General features: G+C 39.7%; 3 protein-coding genes across 3 annotated transcripts in view; 2 read left to right on the forward strand and 1 right to left on the reverse strand.

Annotated features, from left to right (window-relative positions):
- Positions 1-214: 214 nt before the first annotated feature.
- Positions 215-3,446, reverse strand: LOC140941720 (uncharacterized). Its single transcript, XM_073390734.1, has one exon. It carries the CDS (start codon positions 3,167-3,169, stop codon positions 338-340), a length of 2,832 nt encoding a protein of 943 aa, XP_073246835.1. The 5' UTR covers positions 3,170-3,446; the 3' UTR covers positions 215-337.
- A 7,396-nt stretch (positions 3,447-10,842) lies between these two features.
- The window catches only part of LOC140941588 (nuclear pore complex protein Nup85-like), a 60,438-nt gene continuing 45,795 nt past the window's right edge, over positions 10,843-25,485 (forward strand). Inside the window, exons 1-5 of the mRNA XM_073390608.1 lie at positions 10,843-11,057; positions 11,511-11,592; positions 12,056-12,163; positions 12,877-12,934; positions 25,289-25,359. Of these exons, the coding sequence (XP_073246709.1) occupies positions 11,016-11,057; positions 11,511-11,592; positions 12,056-12,163; positions 12,877-12,934; positions 25,289-25,359 (361 nt within the window). The 5' untranslated portion in view covers positions 10,843-11,015. The remainder of the gene's footprint in view (positions 11,058-11,510; positions 11,593-12,055; positions 12,164-12,876; positions 12,935-25,288; positions 25,360-25,485) is intronic.
- Positions 20,011-23,601, forward strand: LOC140941516 (uncharacterized). Its single transcript, XM_073390526.1, has one exon. The coding sequence runs from the start codon at positions 20,033-20,035 to the stop codon at positions 22,862-22,864; it is 2,832 nt and encodes a 943-aa protein (XP_073246627.1). The 5' UTR covers positions 20,011-20,032; the 3' UTR covers positions 22,865-23,601.

The raw sequence follows: 25,485 nt of genomic DNA on the forward strand, positions 1-25,485 counted from the left end.
ACTACTGAAAATAAGGACCCTCCGTCATGTAAGTACATTTCTCTTCTGAATTAAGAAAACAATTCAACAATCATTAATCGAATCAATTTAGGTTTCGGGGAAACTGCCCACCTACCCCTCCCCTAAGCTATCATTTTGCCCTAAGCGAGAAGTAAGTGTTAATGTTAGCTTAGGGGAGGGGTAGGTGGGCAGTGTCCCAGAAACCTATATTGATCCCATTAATCTTTGAGCAAATGTTTAGATTACAATGGCCTTAAAATTAGTCCCTGTTCCTCCGTAAAAGGATAAAACGTGTGGAAATGTCTAAGTTATTGCATAGTCTTGTTTTAACCCAGTGTCAAATTTTCTGCAACAGAAATTTGTTGCGTGGTTGATTGTCTGGTAGCCCTAGCGTATAACTCCTTCGCACTGCATCGTCTTTCAATGCTTTTGCCTCGTCCAATTTCCCATTTTCTTTATTCCAGTAAGCCATTTGCGTTTTTAGATACACTTTCCACGTGTGATTCTCTCCTAGTTCCCTTTCTGCAATGTGCAATGCTCTTTGATACAATATCATTGCTTGTTCTTGATTGCCTTGCAACTGGTGACAAATTCCTAAGTTTGTCAGACTCAGAATACACTCTTTGTGGTCAGCCATTCCAAGACTTTCCATAATTTCTAATGCATTCTCATAAAGTTTCATGCATTTTTGCTGGTCTTCTGCTGTTCCAAAACTATTGTCAACGTGAAAGAGGAGAAAATCTGCAAGATATCTGTGAGCCCAAGCAGTCATGACATGTTTGCCAAGGACTCTTCGATAAAGGTTCAATGCTTCATTCAGTTTTTGGTTAGCCTCGTGGCGTTCATTGCGACGATTGTCTTCATAACCAGCAAAAAGCAAAGTTATTGCTTTCTGTACATACATGTAATCCAAAGATAAATGTCCCTCACATATGTAAAGACAGAAGTCAAATTCTTCTTTTGCTTCATCTAGTTTTCCTTCTTCAGCCAGAAAGCGTGCATTGTTGTTGTAGAAAAAAGCTTCTGACACCTTTTCAACCTCAATTTCTGCAGGATTCTGCGAGAACGTTTCTCTGGCCTTTTCCTGAAACTCCTTGTACTTGTTGAGATCTCCAGCTCTTCTGCTTTCATGCCCAACAAGGCAGAGAAGCTCCACTCTTTTGTTAGCAGGGTGATCACCGGATGTCAACAAATTACAAGAAAGTTTAAGGAACTCCACATAAAAACTAGGAAGAAGGCACATTTCCAAATACAAGTATATTGAAGATATTTGGGAAATCCTCTCCACTAAGGTTTCCATGACTGCTAAGACATCAGGATCTTCATTCTTCAACCCACTGATACAGGCTTTGAGGAAATATTCAAAGTTATGTCTGTCCTTATTAAAACGCTGAATGGACTCTTTGCACATGTCCTTGGTCCAGTATAGGTCGGCATTGTCAGCAAGCTGAGAAATAAAGTAAGCACAAGCCACTCTTTCTCCCCATATGACAAGCTGGGTACCAATATCTTGATCAATTGTTTTCAGAAATGCCTGTATAAGTGGGTGGATCTGATATCTCTGTGAAGCTGGTTGTTCAATGAGTGACCGATTTTTCAAAGAACGAAGAATTGATATCGGCTGAGTAGTGCAGCTTGTGCAGTTATTAATTACAGTCCTGGCAGCTTCAGAGCTAAAAGAACCAGGGAAGGCTGACATAACAAGCAGGGCTTGCTGCTCAATATGGCTCAAAACATCATAAGAGGTTTTAATAGCCTTTTCAACAGAATTATCATCACTTTCATCTTCTCGAAGCACATCCAATGGTCTTTCCTTAAGACTGTTAATCAGTTCATCTTCTGTGTAGTCTAAGAGCAATGAGCCAACGATGCAGAGAGCAAGGGGCACACAACCACACAGTTCAACTAGAATGTCTGTTTTGGACAGCTGCTTTTTGATACAGTCATCAGAGATTTGTTCGGTAAGAACTCTTCGAGACTCTTCAGGTGGTAAGGGTTTTAGCCTGACTTCTATCATCTTCAAGCCGGAATCTTTGAATACTCTTCGAGATGTAACAACGAAATTAATATTCTGCCCTGATAAGATTCTCATGTCACATAAAAGGCTTATGAAGTGCGGTTGGTCATTCGAATTAAGAACGTCATCAGCATTGTCTAAAATGAAAGTAACATTGTTCATTTGTTGCTTGCTCCAGTTAAGCAGCCAATGATGAGGATTCCGCGGGGGATGAGAGTGATTTTTATTGCAGGCAAGAATCATAGATGTTGCTACATCATCAACTGTTGTTTTTGATCTAATCGGGCAATACAAAACTGTGTTTTTGCAAACACCTACCAGTTCATGAGCCACTTTGTTGGCCACTGTGGTTTTTCCAAACCCTGGCCCCCCTGTTATCACAACAGTGGCCACGCCCTTAGTTTGGATAGCCTCTGTGACTTGTCTTATCTCCTCTGAACGGCCAAACACTTTCGGATCTTCATCTGGAAGGCAATTTGCAAGCTCACCAGCGCCTGTTCCTGAAACTGAAACTTGAATCCTTGAGATTTTATCTTTCATCTGCTTTACCTCTAGCTCCAAGAGCTGTATTTGTGTCTCAAAATCTCGAGTCCATCTTTCCACTTCCGCCTTTACACGGCTTTCAGTATCGTGATCAATTGGTTTAGTCTTAAGACGGTCTATCTCATTTTGATCGAGTCCCAAAGCGACTAGCGACTTTGAAATCTTGTTCCACTTATCTTCAAACTCGGCGTTTGTAATCCCAGTAGAAATACCATGACATAGCTCATTTCTGAAGAATTTTATTCGCACAATATTTGCTTCGTAACTAAAATCAGTATCGGCAGGTGGATTGTTCCATCCTGTCAAAGACGGCGCCAAATAACAAATTTCCCGAAGCAACAAATGCAAAAGGGTAATGTCGAATCTCTCGGAATCTGCTGGGTCACCTGAAGAAGGAAATAGCGACTCCCACTGGCTATCAAAGATCGCTCTTCTCGATTTAAGAACCTCAAGTGTTCCACGGTTGCGCGCCAATGCTGCTCGTAATACGCCCGGGGGATAAATAGTGTGCAAAAACGTCCTTAACGCGTGTGTTCCTCCATCAATCACTAAACGTACAAGTTTTGTTCCATTAGTTTTTTCATGTGATGCTTCAAACACGGAAGTCATCTTTGTGACGCGGCGCTAAACTTCTGAATACCTAACAACCTTGTATTCACCTTTTTAAACATCGGCTGGGACATTCCCGTAGTCATAAAAATTTGCATAACAAATTCAAAAATAGCTGGAAAACGTGCTCCTTTTCAACCGCACGCTTATCGCGTGGCAATAACCTAGTTTATTTACCGGATGTTAGGTAATCAAAAAAAGGAATAACACACAAACTGCGGTTACAAACATCAGAAATAACAAAAGCATTGTATAACTGACTTTTATAATATCGATCTCGACGTTTCGTATGCTTCAACATACATTTTCAGAAGTGAACGTTAACATGAGTAGTAACTAAATTTAAATCAAAAAACAAAGTAAGATAAGTAACTAATTAGCGTGAAGGAAAAAACAAATAAATTTGACAGATGAGAAAATTTGCGTGAAATTATGCAAACTAGTATAGGTAAAGCTTTCGTTTTTTGTTTGTTCAACTTGTGTGATGTGTAAGGCCTGTTTCAAACGTCGTGCTATCGCCGTTCTAAGCTGGCTCGACTTCAGCACGACTGTAGCACGACTTGGTTTTAGACGTCGAATTTAACTCAGTCTGAATAAAATAGCTGTTGCGGGAAACAACACTTAAAAATAAAAGGCGGTTTAGTGAACTTCTCAAAATGTATTTTAATGTATTTATAACTTATAAATTGAGTTCAGCGCGGCAGTAGCGCGACGTTCGATACCAAGTCGAGCTGCTACGTCGCGCTACTACCGTGCTAAAGTCGAATTTAATTCCGGCGATCAATTCAGTAAGGCAGTAGCGGCACGACGTTTGAAACGGGCCTAAGGCTGGCTGATCGGACAGTTAGAGGATAGCCTGTGAACAGGCTCTCTGTTTGGGGAAAAGGGTGAAAAAATCGCGAGGAGAGGAAAGGGTGAGCAGAGAGCCTGTTCACAGGCTATAAGTAGATGGATATCCCATTTGCCCAATATTTCGGTTAGGGGAAACTAACCTTCACCCGCGGATACGAACATATCGATAAAACCCTCAAAAACAAGACACTCAAGTATTGATTGCGAACTTGGCGGGCTGGCCATAACGCGTTGGTGAGCCTTGGCAGTCGTCTCCTTTTGCCTTTTCGCGTCTTGTTGCCCTATTCACTCAACTAGGGAACTCAGAGCGTAAAAGATAAGAGGATAAAAAAATTGCCTTTTTGGGTTTGCTCACTGAAAAACTTTAACAATGAAAATGTACCAAGTGCATCATAAGTACGTATTAGACTAACGATGTTAAGAGACTGGGCTTGATTGGTGTATATCTGTTATTACCACTGTAATAACGTACCTATCCACAGATATAGTATTGCATAATAAAAATAGCTCTCTGAAAAGAGCACCTGGTTGAAGTTTTTGTTATGTCTCTTGTCCACTTGTGGATTTTATTTGTGGACAAGGTAATATGTAACGTAGCACGAAATTTCAGTCCAAATTCACGTGCTTGCAAAACTGCCCGTTCGTTCTTAGCCTGCGAGCAAGAGCTTGCTCGCAGGCTTATTCATTCTGGGTGTCACGTTCATTTATACCTGCACGTTCTAAGACACATTGGACCGCACATGTTTGGTCGGCGGCAACAAGCAACGTTTTTACTTTCACAGAAATCAGGGGTTTGCTGACTATTGTAGGAATCGTCCTGCCAAGATTTAGCACCCAAATGCCATAAAGGATTTGCCATTAAGGTAAAATTTTGAAAATATATATTTTAAAAATATCTTTTTCAACATTTATGCAAATTTGCCACTTTTTAATCGACTGTTTACACAAGTGACAGTTTTTCTCACTGTTAGACTATGCCCTCTTCGCAACTTGAATTGAAATGTTTAATACCACGAACGTTTCAAAAATACTTATTAGTTTTAATACAACTCATTAAACAAAGAGCAAAACAGTAATGAACTGAATGAAAAAGGAAACAAAAAATCTAGCGAGACCAATTTGAGAAGTATAAGAAAACGAGAGAATTTTCAAAACACAGCAGCTCCAAAGGGGCATGACAGCTCGAATTAATCATGTAAGTAAGCCAATTAATAATACCTCACATTTCTAAAATAAGCGGGCATAATCCAATTAATTTACAATCTTTCCAAAACATGTAGACATACAAACACGTAACGGAAAGGGAAAATGAAAATGAATTCTCTGCTTTGTTCCCATTTCTCATTTCCTGTTTCCCGTGCGTGCTCGTTCCCCTTTCCTGTTTTTCTTCAGTCCATGTTCCCTTTTCCCCCGTAGTTTTAGTAACATCCCTCCTTTCAAGTTACGTTCTTTATTTTTAAATACATCACAAGTAAAGAAAACTTTTTTAAAAGCGAATCATGCGATTCGAAGCGTGATTACGTGACTGATCGAAACAGACTAGCTATTTTGTTTACGTTTTTGCGGTTTGAAGTCTTTTCTGATAGCATAAGGGTTAATGACTTTATTTTTTTCACTCGCAATGTATGTAAATTTGAATCCGACAACGGCGACGTCCATGAAAACGTCGCTGAAAAGTAAACTTCGCATCCTTTCCCTTTTTTTCGCGATTATTCCAAAGGGCCCTGTTACTCAAAAGAAGGGAATTTAGTTTGGAACTGAAGAGAAGGGACCGCGCCCGAGTTCTGACAGAGATGGTAGAATTCATCGCCCTGCCGTTCCCGTTCTCAAGTAAACTTAAAATTTGCATGGTCATTTCACGTCGTAGTTGTGCAGGGACAGCAACTTGCAGAGTTGTTGTTTTGCTAATTAAACCTATTGCTTTTTTTAGGTTCCGTTGACGTCGCCGTCATAGTTTCGTAAGGTCCCTAAGGGCCTATACGGGGAGCGTTCGTTAGCCTGAGTATCAGGCCTTCCTAAGGGGCTAGGGGAGAGGAGAGGAGATGTGAGAAGGGGGAGGGGGGAGGGGGAGGAGGGTTCCTCTCCTTTCGCTCCCTCCCTTTTTCGCTTCTGTCCTTCCCCTTTTCCCCCAGAAACGCCTGATACTCAGGCTAAGCGTTCGCCCGAAAGGGATACCTTGTTTCAGGCTTCAGGTATGTGAAAGGGTGGTGATTTCATTGGTTAAAGTATATGAAATGGTTGGGAAATCGGCTCATAAAGGCTAAGAGATGCATTTCTTGGCTGTTAAAAAGTTAAGAAAACGTTCTGGTTTTGTGATTTATTCATATTTCAAAGATAGGTCATTTACAGCAGTTTCTGAAACGGATGAAAGGTCTAAAGCAGGTATGTGAAAGGAGAATTATTTGTTAATAGCAGTATACCAAACGGATACCTTTTCGGTCAAAATTTGGACCTCAGGGGCGGAGCCTACTCGTATAAAACGTTCTTGAGTAACCTCCCGGCCTAGGGGCACGCTTCCTTGATCCCGTAGGTGAAGGGACGGGCAGAAAAAAGGCAAAGCTCTTCTGTATTTCCCGTTCCCGCTTCCCTACCTAATGTGTTTATCAGTAAACGCGAGTATCCCAAATGTAGAGGTCCACTCAACCCGTAAATAAAACCGACTGGTTCTTTCTTGCCGGATCTCTAACGTAGAGATGCTAATGCCAGACGTCACTTGAACTGGGAATTTAAACAAAACTGAATGCAAGGCTGGCAATACGGCAAAGGACTGATTTATCTCAAATGATGTTTTCTTGCAGGCGACAGTATTTCGCTGGACATGGACAGCGTTGGTTTGAAAGGCGGGGTGACGGGTTGGGGAAGAAACTATGTACACCCTTCCCTCTCCGGACCATCGGCGATGATTATATTTCCATGACAACTCCCATCCGGGTTAATTTTGCCGATTTTGTGCGCGCCTTTTAAGAGCCCTAGTAATCAAGTCAAGCTCTGTCGTTCTCTGCTTACCCGACTTAAAAATTACACCCCTTGAGAGAGGTCATATTACGTTTTTTTATATGCAATGTTTCTCCGTTAGATACACCTTTCGCAGTAAACATCTCGCCTTCTTTTATCATAAAAAAAGCAGGCCCCGCCTAAGACAGAAGGAGAAATCTAACACAAAATATCAACTTGAAAAAGAAAGGATTAAGTGTATTCCTACATAGATTAAATTAGCTTGTCAATTTTCTGTGATCACAATATGATGAGAGCCAGATTGCTTTTTTGTTTTGGACTAAATAGAATTTCAGTATCTTTGTCGAACTTCAGTGTTGTGCAGTACTAGTGTTAAACGTAGCTGTTTTAGAAGCAGTCATTTGCTTTAGCGTAGGCGATTACTGTCCGGGTGGTAAATTGTATCAGAATAGACTGCAATATACCGGTTTTACTTTATCATAGGAGTGTGCATGCGCGCTCCATACTTCTTATGCGCTTGCCATTATGGACAACGGAAATTGAGATAAGGAGTGTGCTACTGTTCTGCGGTTTAACTTCAGGAATGAAATTTGGTTGTTTGCGGGGCTTGTTCGAACTACCTACCTTATATTTAGGTGAGCAACATTGCTTCGCAATAGTATGATACCTCTTTACATCGTTACTTTTAATCAATAGTTCTCCCAAACCTCACCTAAGTGGCGATCAAATGGGCATGGATTAAAGATGAAACCGCAGACGGTTCGAAACCAGTCCACTCGTGTCAACTGCTCGATAAAACCTGGAGGGTCAGAAACACGGAGAGTCCTGGGAACGGCAAAGCGATGATTGACTCGTTCTGTCCCGCGTATTTCAAAAGTTGGATAGACAAATAACTATTCAGCGGATAAGTATTAGGGAAACCAAGCGTTTCTTTTAAATACTATACACTGGATAGAGATTTATCCATTGGAGAGAACCATTCACCTTTAATTTTGAACAACTGAGGGCAGATACAACTATTGCAGAGCAATAAACCGAATTTAGTTCAAAACTTCCACACAGAGCGACTCGGTCTTGTTTCATAACCCCCATCTCTGTTTTCCGCGATATTTAATCATCATTTGTTGTCACGTGACTAATTCAGGATATAACACTAAACGTTCATTGCTGATGAAGACCTGACTGTGCGATACAGTCGAAAGCTACAAGACTAAGATCTGAGACTTTGAGACTAATTGTTATTCTGTCAAGTGAAGTGTTAGTTGTATGTAAGGCTTTGGCCAATCTGGTCAGGAGCTGATTTCACCCCTGATCTGGTCAGGGTGAACGGCTCCTGATCTGGTACAATAGTATGAAGAGAAATTTGATTCTTTAAATTTATATACAATCGCCCAATTTCACAGCAGAGTCTGTGACGAAAAACATTCTGAAAAGAGTGAAAAAAAAAAGTTTTAGAATGTTTTGAAGTATGTTTTTCTGTTTATTTATGATGAAAGTTAAAGAAAAACAGTGTTTAATATACGAATAATCCAGTCATATCTTAGTCGTGTTTTCACCCGTACTCTGGTATGGAATATAGAAAAAAAGTAGAAATTTTAACAAGTTCTATGACGTCCTGGTTTCAAGGCACGTTCATGGTGTAATGTTTAGCATTTGAGGTTGTCCTGTAACGCAACAACGCAGGTCATCTCAGACTGGAAAGTTGCATCTCTGGACACACCTCTCGGTTGGGTCAATTCAATATGATGTTTCCTCAGTTTCTCTCGTATGCAGATCTCACTGATGTCACTGGTTCCTAGTTTGACGTGGGAGATCTGGGTACAAGATGAGGTAAGGGAATCTGCCTTGACTTTTCAGCTATCTTGTGCTCTCCAAGTTGCTAATACACTGCAGTCGCTCTAAGTATTGTTTGTTTCTGGTAGGCACATAAAAGATTTCATTGAAAGTTACAAACAATTTGACAGACGAAATTTGATCAGAGATGGCTAACCACAGAATAAAACGCTATCCAGTCCACTTGAGAATACTGTTGCGTGACGCGCGACGAAACTAAAAACGGCTGCAAGAGAGACTAACCCAGTGGATAAAATGTCACTTTATAGAGCGGCCGAAACATGCAAGTTCCCGAACCCTGTGCGTTGCGAACAAGGCCCACCGGTTAATGAGTAGCGCGTCGTAGAATATCATCGTTTTCCACAAGGCGACACAACGCGCGACGCTCGTAGCTAGCCGCCCTGACTATTCGTTTTCAGGGGCCCAACGACTGATAGCGGAGCTCCACGCGCGAGCGCAGCCCCATGCCTAAGAAAATGTGTTAATCTAGCCATTTAAGAAACTCTGGTAATTATGTGACCGTACGCCCGACCGACCGTCCACCCGCACCACAGGCATACCAATGGAAAAATAACTCAATCAACAGGTATGGTAACCCAAATGCAACTCGAGGTTATTTTGGCGGGAAATCGCATTGGCATCCGCGTCTTGTGAAGCAGAGACAACTAAAGAGTCAATTAAGACGAAAACGGAAGGCAACAATTGTTTCTGTATCCGTGTTGTCTAAAGTATCAAGAGTAGATTAATTGTCATGTCTACTTATTTGGAACATAGAGAAAGAGAAAGACAGAGAAATAAAAAGAGAAAGTAGGCGACAGGCCAGCGAAGTTCAACGAGAAAAAGAGCGACAGAGAGCTAGAGCGAGAGATAAAAAACAAAGGAGACATTTTTTGTTGGAAGAACAACATGAAAATTTTGTAGCGGCGGTGTGAAAATGAGAAGTGCTAGAGGCCACCAAGGTGAAAATTGAGCGGCAGTGAAAAAAAAAAAAGTGAACAAGAACACGTACTACATTTCCTCCATAAAACGGGTAACCAGAGGTAACCAGGAAGTTTCTAGAAGTTTTACATTGTAGTCGTGCAAAACAACGGCAAGAAATGTACAAAAAAAGTGCGCTGCACGTGCAAAGTTGTTTTGTTGCTAATCAGACCTATTGTTGTTTTTTCACCGTCCTCTTTGCCCTCGCCGCTAGCATTACACGAGTTTACATTTTGTTTGAGCAAACTATAAATATTATCGAGAGCTTCGCTTTTAGCCCTGGCTAAATCTATATATTAAAGAAGTCATAAAGAGATCTTCAACAGAAAGAAGCAAGGCAGATTTTACAGTTGCAAATAACTTATATTTTTTGAGTTGACCGGCAATATTTCGATAGGCACGGCCTTTCTTCTTCTTCTTCAGGGTTACAGATGACTAGGTTAACTAGCTAAGGCTTTACAATTTAAAATCAGGATAGCGTGTAATATGATACTAAAACAACATGACGAAATAAAAAAAGAAAAAGTGAACGTTAAAAGTATATGAAAACAAAACCGAAATTAAGACTGGTGGCAAATTTATCAACATGTTATCAAGGTAGACGTTTCAGTAGTGACTAGTACAGCTAAATAAACAAGTTTTTTCTCTTAACTCTAAGCCAAGGTATCTGAGAGCGTTTAATGATACGAGTACCATTTTTAGATGGTGCTGAGCCGGACTAGAGAGAGCCCGATACAGGAACAGGCAAAACTCGGTCATCGATGTAAAAAGGGTTTCACGAAGAAGCTTACTGGGTTGTCTGCTAGCAGCAGAGTTCCTAGCAGGCTTACAGAATCGAGTATCGCCGGACATCTCAGTCATGTCGTTTCGATACAAACGTATTTAAAAAAAAGTTGCAAGAGAGAATGAGTAAATTCAATTCAATAAAACCCGCCAGTTTTTCCTAATTTTAGTCTAAGGTCGTGCTTACCTCATTGTGTTGATGTGACCAATATACGCCAGACCAAAGAAAGGCTCGCAATCTCCGCAAGAACGTACGTATAAATGTATAAAACGTTGAAAACTTGATCATCTGAATTTTACGAAGATCGACGAAGATCAGCTAGGCGCTTGGCTGCCTGCGTGCACGTGAATCGTCCTCTGGTCCCCTGATTTCCCGCCAATTTGCCTAGGCCGAGCTAAGACTGGCGATAATGCCCAGAACTCCCTGCGGTTTGGGTAAAACAACATGGCGGCCACCACGAGAGGAGAGACGATGTCCGCAATCACAGTGAGTAATCTTGAAAATTTTTACGAAATCTGCTTGTATGTAAGTAAAGTCAGTTCTCCTGGACATCTTTTTATTGCTTGATCCTCAACAGTCACCTGCGTTTTCGTGGAACGAAAGTTATCCAAATTCGTCCATGCATCAAAATCTTCCTTCTTGGTACTTGATCTGATTTCCATCTACACGCAACATTTTACTTCGTTAATTGGGAGTTGAATTAAATCCATATATTAACCTTTTCACTTCACAGCCACGGATAATTATAGCTTATAATATCGTAGATCTAGTGTTGCAAACTCATACATAATGTGAGCGCCTGAAAATATCGGTAGATGTCAGAAATGTCCGATCTCCAGATCTCCTGAGAAGAAGCCAGTTTTCACAAACGTCACACCCGCTTCGCCTGTCTCGGACACTTATGAACTGTTCTGTTAATTTTCTTTGATATAATAATAGGTCATCCCAGGATGTGAGAAACTGACGGGATACTGGGCTCCAGGCCATGGAATAGTTGTTCACACATCAAATGGCAAACCAAGTAAGATGCTGAAAAGTGTGGAACTATCATGTTATTCTAATGTCCATTTAAAAAGTTGGAAAGTGTCCTCTCATTGGTAAAACCCCAAAAGTAATCAACTACACTAACCCTTAAGACTTTATAGGCGGCTCTCTCTTAATAGAAACCTCTAAACTAACCTCTTAAATGGACACCTACAGTGTAGTGTTGTTGCCTGCCTTTCTTTACTCCCTTTATTTGACTCTCTTTAAGATGGCCATTAGGCCTAGGTTCGAACCTATATCCTACCAACATTCTGTACATGCTTAACAAAAGTCTTACTTGATTCATGCAGAATCTTTCTCAGTGGTACACCAAAATGGAGCAAGTGAAAGGAAGGGTCTGCTAGCAGGGTGTTTGCATCTTTACGTGAGTCACACTTGTAACAGTAAGTTGTAGATGCTGCTATTCACGCCAAACATTTTTATTCTTTTCTTTCTGGTAGTAAGTGCTCAGAGTTCAACCCATTACAGATATCCTGTTCTACATGAGGTTCGATGGGGTGCGGATCTTCAGAGCATTATAACTCGCAAGCTGATTAATGAAACTCATGGTAATAATATTTTTATTTTAAGTTGTTGTTATTTGTGTGTCACCCAAATAGAGTTTTCGAATTCACTTGTTTTAATTCAAAGTTGCAATAGGCCTCAGTCTCCTGTGATCCCCAACTTTCCCAAGATACATGTACCCAAACTTGGATATGTAGGAAATTACGATTTTTGTGGAGGGCTCTACCAAGGCTGTGCTCTAAGGAAAATTGAAGGGTGCCCAGTGCTCTGAACCTGTAAAATCTAGGGTGCCCAGCATTTGATTGTGTGAAAAAGTTGAGATTTTCTAGTCACTCAAGAGCAAAAGTTGGGCACCAGGGACCACCGGGCTCTGCTAGAGCATAGCCCTGTGCTCTACAAGCTGAATTCAGAAATGTTTGTGTTAAATGATGTTTCATCATTATCAGATCTCACCGTGCCAACACTTTCTGTCCAGCTAGTGTTGTATCATTATCAACACTTCTGATTTCTGTAACAGTTAGTGTTTTTTATGGTGCAGGGTCATTAGCCCTATTTCCAATCCCCAACCTGGAGGACCAGGGCGGTCACTCTTTGTCAGGTCTCTACCCTTCGACCTTTTCAGCATGGGTGGCCCTACCAAGAGTACAAGACTCCAGCTAACATAGAGGTCATTGAGACACACAAACTGCCCCACCACGATAAGGTAGTTCTGGGGCAGAACATGATGTTTATTTATCTGATACAATGTATATTGTAGCTATCTTTATGGATCTTCAGCAAATTCCTGATTCTGGTGGAACAGGAAGAAAGGCGAGGTAAGTTTAAAAAGTGGCCTGACCTAAAGGGCAGGTTTATTGACTCTCTGAATTGGTATTTCTGATGAAATAGAAGTAGGGTTGATTGCTATTAATGAAAAGGTGATCTTAAAGATATTTGTTACATTACATGTATTTAGAGTATAGCAGGTTCATTGAGACAAGGTGTTTTCCTGTCAACATTACATTAACAAATGAAAGATGACAAGCGGTTGTTATGCCTCCTTGTTGCGGTTTTTACAGTTATAAAAGTAGATGGGGCAGGGGGGGGAGGGTCTCATCACGAGTTCACAAACAACAATTTTGCATTTCATGAGCCACAAAACAAATTTTTACGTTTTAACGCTGCTCAAAAATCGAGGTTGTACAAAATGTCTAAAACATTATGTTAGTCCCATTTTGTAAAACATAGTGCTTCCATAGATTACTTATTCGACATTCCCCATTTCATTCTATAAATTGTGGGGTCAGTGACGTGTTTGCTTTGTTACATGCCAATTCTACTGAAAATTTAATGCAAAATTATTGAAATCTTAATTTTTTAGTTGCTTAGATTTTGGATTGCAGTAAAGCTCTTGCGGCTTTTATAATCAACTTTTATGTGGGTTTAAGTTTTCCATAAATCCTTTTGAGTTGATTTCTTATCCATTCAATCTTTTCATTCCCAAAAAAATTAATACAAAATCAAATAAGAATGTTTTTAGCCGGTTTGAAGAATGCTGAATGATTCTCGTAATTACTTTTAAATGAGTTTATGTATGGAGTCAAAGTAATTACCACTGATTTTGTGGCCAACATAAAGAGATTTGCTGAAAATAGAACTGAAGAAACCACTAAATTATTCTACAGATTTAACTGTCACCAGTGTCTTTATACAAGCGAAAGAAACAACAGGATCCTGTGCCATAGGTTCAATAGCAGTCATATATTACATGCTGTTTTCCATCTGCGTTAAACTTCAAAAGCATTACTACAACTAATTGACAGTGTATGAAGCAAGAGATTCTCTTGATTTTGAGTGATACTGAGTGTGTCATTGCTGTGAATGAAACACCCTGCCAACACCAATTTGTGGTTGCGTCAAGCCTTGTCTTTGCCATCTCTTTCCTTGCAGTGCCAAGAAATGCCTTTAGGTTGCTCTTGTTCATAGGGTTGGGGATGAAGTTTTGCTACTTCTTGGGAACTGGAGTAGACGGGCCAATATTGGTACCTCAAAGTTTGATGATGATCCCCTTCGAACATGCTCTGCTTCCTTCATTGAGTGTTCCTTGTCATTGCGATCAAAAACTACATCCACACGATTAGAGCCATTATTTCCGAAATGTATGGTTATCACGTGGAAGTACATGTACTTGTTAGTGAGCTCTCCAAATGTGACTGAGCCTGCGTTCTTCATAATTTGCACCACTGCCATACCATCTATGACATATGCATTTGACATTCTGTAATCTAATGTTAGTCTGGGTTGTGCTTCTACTTGTTCCTCGAGTATCTCCGGAACACACTTTCAGTAGTTTTCCTTAACGATCCATCAGGATTAGCCAGTGTGCTAGGGAAAGAGTCCAGCTTGAACTTTAACACTTCTCTCAAGTCGATATCTCTTGATTGTGAAGCCATCGAAAGCCGCCCAAACAAGTTCCTGTCCACGCTTACTGTAGCAAGCTTCTCATCCACTGACTTAACCTTTGCTTTCCTTGACAAACTTGCACACATTTTTATGTTCATCTTTTCCATCGGTTCCCAAAACCCAACTTCATTGGTATTGATACGCTTGCTCACAAATAACTTCATCCTCGCTGCTTCTAGACATTCGTCATCAATAAGTTGCTCTGACATCTCCTCTGGCATACCTCCTCTCAGTCCTCTGTAGCAAGGCTCATTAGTGGAACGTCTTCACTGTATGCATCTTCATAGAACAGACCAGACATCACTGTCTTCAGAGTATGTATGATCTTTTTGATGTCATTTTCGTCTCTTTAAACTCGTGACTTTTGACAATTCCGTGTGTGTACTTCTTGTAGATTCATCCAATTCTATCATTCTTTTGGTAGCAGTCCTGGTTGCTATTCTCTCGTGTGCTGTCAAAAACCATTTCAGGAGAGTGCTTGACCTTTATGTAATACCAATTAACAGTATACCACCTTTAGTTTTACTATCAAGGTTAATGCTCTGTTTAGGTGCCATGTCTACACAGACTTGGTTAAATGACTGTGACGTTGACCTGCTGACAGTGTGGTTCCCTCTAAGGAACCTGTAGACATTTAGAGCTTTTTTGCAGATTGTGCATATCCATAATATACACTGGCAGCCATCGAGAGTAATTCAAGTGATCCATTGCAAAAAATAAGGAATCATCTTTGATGTAACCTTTAGATGTAGCTCCCAGTAACCCTTTTATTCTACTCAAATGAACTCTGGAAGAAGGAGAATCATCTGGATGTACTTGTCCCAAAACTTGAAAAGTTTCGATGCCGTTTCTTGCTTAAACTATGTCAACACAAACGGCAGTGTTACAAAAGAGCAAATAGGCCTTTTTCCTCTCTTCAGATGTTGTCCCAGTTGCTGTTCTATGGCACTTTATATCAGAGTAAACAAGATTTAGAAGTGAAACTCTTTACCTTTTGACTCTACACCTCCTCCTTTACTAACCCAGGATGAAAATGCGTCCCATTTCAAATGCAGTAGCTCCTCCATAATCAATTTGTGTCCTCTAATTCCCTTGTTGTATGATTTTCCCTGCAATGGTGCCATAGTAGAGCTCGATCCGTAGAGGCCAGACTCTATAAACACATCCTCTAAGCCACTTTCCAATCAAGGCCAAATAATGGAGAGCAATGTGAAATCCCCCTAAGCGAATCACCAGGTTTTGGAACTCTTCTGGATTTCTTCTTCCTTGGAAAAAATTGCCAGAGCAAATGTGATTACTGCAGTGCTCTGCTGGAGAAGTTTGGACATTTCGTGCATTGTTTTGAGTACTGTATAGATGGTACTTAACTCTGCTGGCAATCCAGCAATCATCAGGCTTTACCTGTAATGATTGTACGAGACAACTTGATGGAAGACATTTTGGCGCTGAATGTGCTCCATCCAGAAACTGATTACTCTCCATTCGTATCATCAGCCTTCAATACAACTTTTCTATTAAGCCGGAGCAGAAACCATGCCAGTTCATTCACATTCTGAGTTGTTGTGGAATTGCCTCTTAATTCAAAGTTCTCTTTTCTGCCCCTCCTACGAATGAGGTGAAGGCAAGACCCTTACCATGCACACTGCACTCGTGCTTGGGTTGACCCTGAACTGGTTTCTCTAAAGATCCTCTAGGGGTGTGGTCGGTGTGGATCTTCAGTGGGAGTTTGGGTCCAAACGGCTGACGCTGATACACTACTAGCATTGTGGCATGTGTGGTTTGTTTGCCATCTAGAGTTTCCTCGTTGAAGTCATTATTGTCAGCAACTAATTGGACAAATGGGTCAGGGATGATGTTTAGTGGGATGACTACTCTAGTTTAAGCAGTGCCCCATTTTGTTTAACAAAGTCACGACTTCCTTAGACCCAGTTAAATGATGTATGGTGACTGCCAAACCTATGTGTCTTGGTGTTTTCACCTGACTGTTGGTCGCGCATGAATTACATGCTGACATACCACAACTACGCGTCTTCCTTTCTCAGCGATAAGAGTAGATCCATCCATCTTGCCTTAAGATAACCTCTGAAAGAAAACTGTAAAGGCTTTCTGGTATTAGACACCTGCCCTTCTCTATGGACACATCGTCTACACACAATGGCTTGATTGAAATACCGTTGCACTGTCTGATGTCATTTTTTATTATCTAGACTGCTTGGTACAAATGGTAGCTTTATCCTGTTCCATATCCTGTCTTGTGTCCTCATCAACTTCAAAATCTTCACTGGACTGCTGAGAGACTGATGTTTTCACCGTGTCTGTCTGGAATAAATTAATTCAGGCTTTGAAGGGTCATTCTGCTTCTCGATGACTGTTTGGTCTAAGAAATAGCTTCTCATTCTTCTTTTGAGCTTTTTGCTGCAATACTTGCTGGTAGAAATGCCTTTGATGTCCAATACCTGCTTATAGCGGTCTAGCAAATGGCTCATGTCATAAGTCTTTCCTTCAGATTATCCAGGAGTAATTTCATCCGCTAACATAGCAAACACTGCAGAATACACATACTCTTCCTCTTCATTGTCTTCCTTGCAACTGAGTCATTTTAGATTTTTCTTACTAACATATTATTTTGCTGCGACATTTTCCATTAAATTTCGCTTCTTTTGCTATCAAAACAACGCCTTTGGCATTTAAAAGCAATCGCTGGTCATCACGAGCTATGGCAGCAACTACAATTGCTTCCATATCTAAAAAAAGGTAATTGCTTGTTTTAGGATTGCTTTACAATTGGTAATCAAATTACATGCTTTAAAGATCGATGGTTCAGTTTATATTGAATTGGTTGTAAAAACAAGGTCTAATTATAGAAAAATTTTCTCTATTTCATTAGCTCATTTTTCTTAATCAACTGTGAAAAATCTTTTAACTTACACCTAGCACAACCAAATTAAAAAAAGGTGTCTAACGGGATTAAAAGTGGCAAAATGGAAATACTTCTTTCCTTTTGAAAATTAAATCATTCCAGCAGTTAAAATGACGGATGCTCCTTGCAAAGCAATTCGGGATATGCATCAAAATCATCATGGGAATGAAAAACAAAACATGAAAATGTTCAAATTGATGCTTCAAAATACCCCCGACCCCCCTCAGAAATTGCAGCGTACCAAGTCACTGACCCCACAATTTGTAAATCCAAACGCCAAGTAAGTAATCTATGGGTATTTGGCTATCTGGATCTGTTGTCAAACCTTTTGTGCAGTGGGGGTGCCCCGCAGATGTTCTTAGGGGTTTGTCATGCATTCCTGCCCCACTAACCCCTAAGAACAACTATGTGGGAGGCTACTCCTTGACTTTTTCATCACATTGATCTGACAAAACAATTTTTTAAACTTGAAACTTTTGCAGACTCTTGTAAAGATGTTACGCCTAAAATAATTACAATCCTACGGGGGGTGACAACTCTAACAAAGGCTGTTTGGGCAGTCCTATGAATAACTTTATGTCCTCCCGGAAATTTCGTCGACCCTCCTGAATTTTTCGGTGGCATTCCCCATAAATGTTTAACTTCCCAAAATTGTTTTAACAATTAAAATTAAAATTTTAATTAGCAGCTTCTTGTTAATTATCTAACCTTAGTTATTTTTTCGTTAGAGGGTATCATGTTAACACAGAAAGACTGTCAAACTTTTTAATTATATATAAATCGTGTTTTTTTTTATTTTTAATCACCGACGAATCAGGCGAGCGCTGAAGGGGCCAACCACTAGGGGGGTCTGGGGGCATGCTCCCCCAGAAAATTTTGAAATCTTTGTGCTCTGAAACGCCGTTTCTAGTGTTCTGAGAGGACAAATTCTGTCCAAAATGTTCTCTAAATCAATTGTCCTTTTTATGCTTATTTTTATTGGCGTGACTTCGCGTAGAAGTAGTCGATTTTATTTTATACAAGTTGTGCGGTTTTTGAAATTGCTCTGGAAATCACTTTCAGCTAAGTATAGTCTGTGTGGTGTCATTGTATGAGTATCATAAGAATTCATTTGAAAATTTCAGAACTGTCGAAATCTGGAATTTTCCTATTCCGAACGCATATTGATCAGGATTCGGGATTTTTGAGTAAAATCGGAAGGACCCCGACGAGATCAGGATGATTAAAGAGTCTTCACAGACGTACTAATTTTTATGGCCTCATGTGCGTTTAACAAGGTTAAATGAGTTTCGTTTTTTTCTTACGTACTTCTGACGTACTTTTTTCAAGTTTTCCAGTATGCAATCAGTGGAATGTGCTCTTAAAACTCGTTAACATGCAGCGTAAAAATACCCCTGAACTAATGAATGATGGGATCTGGTGTGAACTGATAGTATGTGCCTTGCACCGACCCTTGCACCGGTACGGTTCGTGTGTCAATCCGCTGGGGATTGCACGGGGTCAATCGCACTATATTAGTTGGAAACGTTGCTGATTAAGCCGTTTTTAATTGTCAAAATACAAGGAATACAACGTATCGGCACAGGGTGCATATCACTGTATACATATTGTTTGATAACATGTAATATCAAATCTTTGTTCAATGTCCCGAAAATATCTCATATTTCCCGAAAAATTTCCCAGGTTTCGCGATTCCCGGCAAAATCTCCAGATTCCCGGAATAAATTTGTTTTTCTCCCGAAACAGCCCTTGTTAGAGCTGTCACCCCCCGTAATCCTCCCCTAATGTTGTTATTATGTCAACAATCACCCTCCCCTAAACTGCAGGTAAAAATTCAACCTCCTCCCCCAAGTAAAGTGGCTTTATCCCTGCCCTTTCCTGCTAAATGACCTGTCCCCAATGCGTTTGAAGTCCCCGGTCTTATAAAGGTGTTTTACACATAAAATATTTAGTCTCTCTTATAGTTATTCACTGACTTTGTTTTGTGTTAGTTTATTCTATGTATTTATTGTATGTTGCAGTGCCTGTATTGTCGTTTAGTCCGTCTACTAGAACCTTGTAATGTAAAAATGTCTTTCCTCCCTATGCCTACCCTTAATTAGTTACTATGGGTTATTAGCTTAATGATTATTTATCAGCTACTTTGTTATCCTACTCAAGTACACTTGTGTAAATGCCTTATATAGTGTGAAATAAGGAAAGTTTAAAAAAGAAAGATTAAGATTATTATTTTATACTGGTTGAATTTCAATTAAGGGCCTGTTTACATGGAGTGGGGGACCCTGGTCAAGTGGGGTTGGTTTCTTTTGTTTTCACGCTCTGGGGGACACAAAACAAAAGAAACCTACCCCACTAGACCGGGGTCCCCCACTCCATGTAAACAGGCCCTAAATTTGTTGTTGAAGTGTTCTTTTCTCCTTTTTCCCGAACGAGATTGTTAACGCGAGACATTTCGTGTATCATATTTGAAGTACATATTTTTACCGCCGCTGGCCGTCAGAATTGCAGTGTTGCGATTTGCGTCGTAAGTAAAAAGAAATCAAGAAAAAAGATGTCTGCCGTTTTCGAATCATCAGAGGAAAAAACGAATGGCACAAAACTGGCACGGTTAGTGATTGATGGAGGAACACACGCGTTAAGGACCTTTTTGCACAGTATTCATCGCCCGGCCGTTTTACGAGCAGCACTGGCGAGCAACTATGGAAAACTACAGGTTCTAAAGTCGAGACGAGCGATCTTTGATAGTCAGTGGGAGTCGCTTTTTCCTTCTTCAGGTGATCCACCAGATTCCGAGACATTCGACATTACCCTTTTGCATTTGTTGCTTCGGGAAATTTGTTATTTGGCGCCGCCTTTAACAGGATGGAACAATCTGCCACTAGATTCGGATGTCAGTCCCGAAGCACACATTGTCCGAATAAAATGCTTTAGAAATGAGCTCTGTCACAGTATTTCTACTGGTATTACAAATACCGAGTTTGAAGATAAGTGGAACAAGATTTCTAAGTCGCTAGTCGCGTTAGGACTCGATCAAAAGGAGATAGACCTCCTTAAGACTAAACCAATTGATCATGATACTGAAAGCCGTGTAAAGGCGGAAGTGGAAAGGTGGACTCGGGATTTTGAGACACAAATACAGATCTTGGAGCAAGAGGTCAAACAGATGAAAGATGAAATCTCAACAATACATGATTCAATTTCAGAAAAAGGTGCAAACGAGCTCGCAAATTGTCTTCCAGATGAAATTCCAGATGTCTTTGGTCGTTCAGAGGAGATAAGACAAATCACAGAAGCTATCCAATTTGAAGGAGTAGCCACTGTTGTGATAACAGGGGGGCCAGGGTTTGGAAAAACCACAGTGGCCAACAAAGTCGCTCATGAACTGGTAGGTGTTTGCAAAAACACAGTTTTGTATTACCCGATCAGATCAAAATTAACAGTTGATGATGTCGCAACCTCAATGATTCTTACCTGTAATAAAAATCACTCTCATCCCCCACAGAATCCTCATCATTGGCTGCTTAACTGGAGCAAGCAACAAAAGAACAATGTTACTTTCATTTTAGACAATGCTGATGACGTTCTTAATTCAGATGACCGATTGCACTTCATAAATCTTTTACGTGATATGAGAATCTTATCAGGACAGAATGTTGATTTTCTTGTTACATCTCGAAGAGTATTCAAAGATTCAAGCTTGAAGATGATAGAAGTCAGATTAAAACCCTTACCACCTGAAGAATCTCAAAGAGTTCTTACTGCACAAGTCTCCGATGACTGTATTAAAAAACAGCTGTCCAAAACAGACATCCTAGTTGAACTGTGTGGTTGTGTGCCTCTTGCTCTCTGTATTGTTGGCTCTTTGCTTTTAGACTACACAGAAAGTGAGTTGATTAACAGTCTTAATGAAAAGCCATTGGAAGTGCTTCGAGAAGATGAAAGTGATGATAATTCTGTTGAAAAGGCTATTAAAACCTCCTATGATGTTTTGAACCACATTGAGCAACAAGTCCTGGTTGTTATGTCAGCCTTTCCTGGTTCTTTTAGTTCTGAAGCTGCCAAGACTGTAATTAGTAAGTGCACGAGCTGCACTACTCAGCCGATATCAATTCTTCGTTCTTTGAAAAATCGGTCACTCATTGAACAACCAGCGTCACACAGATATCAGATCCATCCACTTATACAGGCATTTCTGAAAACTATCGATCAAGATATTGGTACTCAGCTTGTCATATGGGGAGAAAGAGTGGCTTGTGATTACTTTATTTCTCAGCTTGCTGATAATGCCAACCTATACTGGACCAAGGACATGTGCAAAGAGTCCATTCAGCGTTTTAATAAGGACAGACATAACTTTGAATATTTCCTCAAAGCCTGTATCAGTGGGTTGAAGAATGAAGATCCTGATGTCTTAGCAGTCATGGAAACCTTAGTGGAGAGGATTTCCCAAATATCTTCAATATACTTGTATTTAGAGATGTGCCTTCTTCCTAGTGTTTATGTGGAGTTTCTTAAACTTTCTTGTGATTTGCTGACATCTGGTCATCACCCTTCCACTAAAAGAGTGGAGCTTCTTTGCCTTGTTGTGCATGAAAGCAGAAGAGCTGGAGATCTCAAGAAGTACAAAGAGTTCCAGGAAAAGGCCAGAGAAGCACACTTGCAGAATCCTGCAGAATTTGAGGGTGAAAAGGTGTCAGAAGCTTTCTTTCACAACAACAATGCACGCTTCCTTGCTGAGGAAGGAAAACTAGATGAAGCAAAAGAACAATTTGACTTGTGTCGTAACATATGTGAGGAAAATTTGTCTTTGGATTACATGTATGTACAGAAAGCAATAACCTTGCTTTTTGCTGGTTATGAAGACAATCGTCGCAATGAACGCTGTAAAGCAGAACAAAAACTAAATGAAGCATTGGACCTTTATCAAAGGGTCCTTGTGAAACATGTTATGACTGCTTGGGCTGAAAGAAAGCTTGCAGATTTTCACCTCTTTCATGGTGATGGTAGTTTGGGAACTGTAGAAGACCAGCAAAAATGTATTGAGCTTTATGGGGATGCATTAACAATTATGGAGAGTCTTGGAATGGCAGGCCACAAAGAGTGCATCCTGAGTCTGACAAACTTAGGCATATGTCACCAACTACAAGGCAATCAAGAACAAGCGATGAAATTATATCAAGGAGCTTTGAACATTGCAGAAAGAGAATTAGGAGAGAATCACAAGTGGAAAGTATATCTTAAAACACAAATGGCTTACTGGAATAAAGAAAAAGGAAATTTGGAGGAGGCCAAAGCATTAAAAGAAGAAGCAATATGTATGAGCGATACTTTGGGGCTCCCAGTCAATCAACCACGCAACAAGTTTTCGTTGCAGAAAATTTGATGCTGGGATGAATTAACAAAGACGAGATTATGCAACTTTGACATTCCAAGTGTATTCTCCTTTTACAAAGGAATAGTCACTATTTTTAATGCCAGTTTAAACTAAACACTAGCTTTTAAACTAAACACTAGCTTTAAATCCTAAGAGTGATCAGCATCAAATTTCTCCTTGTAACAGCAATGCTTTGTAAAATGAAGTAGTCATTAGAATTAATGACATTATCACACAAGATGTATTTGCTTGATACTTTATCAACTTCTCCCCACTACTTCTATAGTAATGAATAGGGATGACAAAGGAGAATTTTAATTTTGATCTTAGGGTTTAAAGGGTTAAAGGATAATGATCATTGCTGTCCTGATACTGGAGAGAGGGGTGCTTTTAGGATGGAGGGACCTTATTTGAGCTTTCTGATTAAATGCGTAATGGAATACCTACAAGTAACAACAATGGTGACAGCAGTGGAAACATTACCTATAAAGTGAATTCATGATCTTTTAAACTTCATCGGTGTGATTCCAACTTGCTAAGTTTTTTAAACAAGGGCAAATTCTCCTAAGGACTGTACTCAAGTTGGTAAAAAAAGAAAAATTTGTTGTGGTTGTATGTTTACATCCTCCATTAAACGCTGGATTAGTAAAATTTTGCATTGTTATGCAGTGTCAGCAAAGAAATGTGCCAAACAGTGTGAGGCATATACTGAGTTGTTCTTTTGCTTAATAAACCTATTGCTTTTTTGATGTTCTCATTATTGTGGCTACTTAAGCTCCTTAATGAATACGTTTCAGAGGGAGAAGGCATGAAAATGATAATGATAAATGATAATAGCATTTTTTAACTAGGATAAAACCCATCAGCAAAAGCTGCTATAAGTGGGTTCCCTGGGCAACTTCAAAAAAACAAATAATAATAATAATGATAATAATGATAATAATAATAATAATAATAATAATAATAATAATAATAATAATAATAATAAATAAGTAAAAGAAGTCATGGAGAAAATAAAATCTATGTGTTATGTAGCAGATAAAAAGGTATGACTGGCAGAAATTATTAAATGTAAGGGTAATTTAAGGTTGCTTGACTGGATTTTTCATGGGCACAACCTTCCAAGTTTGAGCATTAACTACGTTGCTCTTAACAAAGACTTGGAAAAAATACCACCACTGCTGTTTTAGATGAGGATGAAAATTTGTTATGATAGTGTTTCATTTACAATGGGGTTGTCATAGCAACGAAATGACGTCATTATCTACTTTACTTGCAGCCGTATTTCTTGGAACGGGAAGGTTTTTTCCAAAATTGTTTATGGGAGCTTGTTCCTCCAGTAGCTGCCTCAATGTCTGTAAAGTTTGAGGAAGTGACCTTCTGACCTTCTTGCCCCCAAGAGATACCTAGCCGGCATTCTCATAAAGAGCAATAAATTTCACTCTTTTCTGCTTCCTTAACTTCTTCCTGTGGTACTTTATAGCTTTCAGCCAAGTGAATGCAAAGTGTTTTTTTGGTTGGTTGTTTGTTGGTGTTGAAAACAAACTAGTGAAAGGCTTATCTATTGGAATAAACCTTTTCTCTTGTGACTTCACTGTGCTCTATAAGTTTGCCTCTTTCTTGTGTCATGCATCTACAAGAAAATGGGTCATAAAAAGTTCCAATTATCTAACATATACAGAAGCCAAATTCTAATGTGTCATGAAATGTGCAAGGAAATGTTTGTGCTATGATTGTGACTGGTCAGCCAAATTCATTATACCTCTGTAAAGTAAATTATTTAATATAAATGATTTATGTGCCTTATGCCACATACATGGTTTATCAAAGTTTACTGGTAATGCACAGGGCCAGCTGCTGAACTAATTCAGTGCAAGTGCAAATCATGGAGCATTTTATAGTGGAGCTCTCGTGTGCGCGAAGCGTGTGCAGCAAAGCACCATGGGAAGAAAATGTGGTAATCTACCCATCTGAGAAATTTTGGTAATCACGTGACTCTACCTCGACCCTTCTGTCCGCACCACAGGCATACCAATGTAAATTAACTCAATCAACAGTATGGCAACCCAAATGCAACTCAAGGTTCTGTTTGTAATGAAATCGCATGGCCGCCCAGACTTTTAGAGAGAAAAAACAACAACAAAGTTGTGTCTTTTTCGACGTTATTTTTGATGTTTACACTCATGTGGATAACAGAGAAAGAAAGAACTAGAGTGAGTGATTGAAAGCAAAGGAGATGAATTTCATCAGAAGAAAAACATGAAAATTTCATAGTGGCGGTGAGAAAATGAGAAATGCTAGCAGCCTGCAAGGTGAAAATGAGTGGCAGTGAAAAAAGAAATCAATATATTAAATAAAGAAATGGTAATCAAATAATAGTAATGTGATTTCTTGTCATCTTTTTATTATTGATATTAGTTTTCTTTTTAACAGCCTGATCAAGATCAGCAGAAGGTATAGAAGCGTATTAAGAGCTTGCATTCTGGACCTGGAAGAAAAGGCTGGTACGTTGTGTTAGATTGCTTCGATGTTATCTTTATTTTTTTTTTGTTACTTTCTCTGATCTCTATGTTCGCATTCTCTGATCTCTATGTTTGCTGTGTGCACTATGCTACTTACCGGTATATACA

Source organism: Porites lutea, chromosome 6 (assembly GCF_958299795.1).
Source record: "Porites lutea chromosome 6, jaPorLute2.1, whole genome shotgun sequence".
Classification (NCBI taxonomy): domain Eukaryota; kingdom Metazoa; phylum Cnidaria; class Anthozoa; order Scleractinia; family Poritidae; genus Porites; species Porites lutea.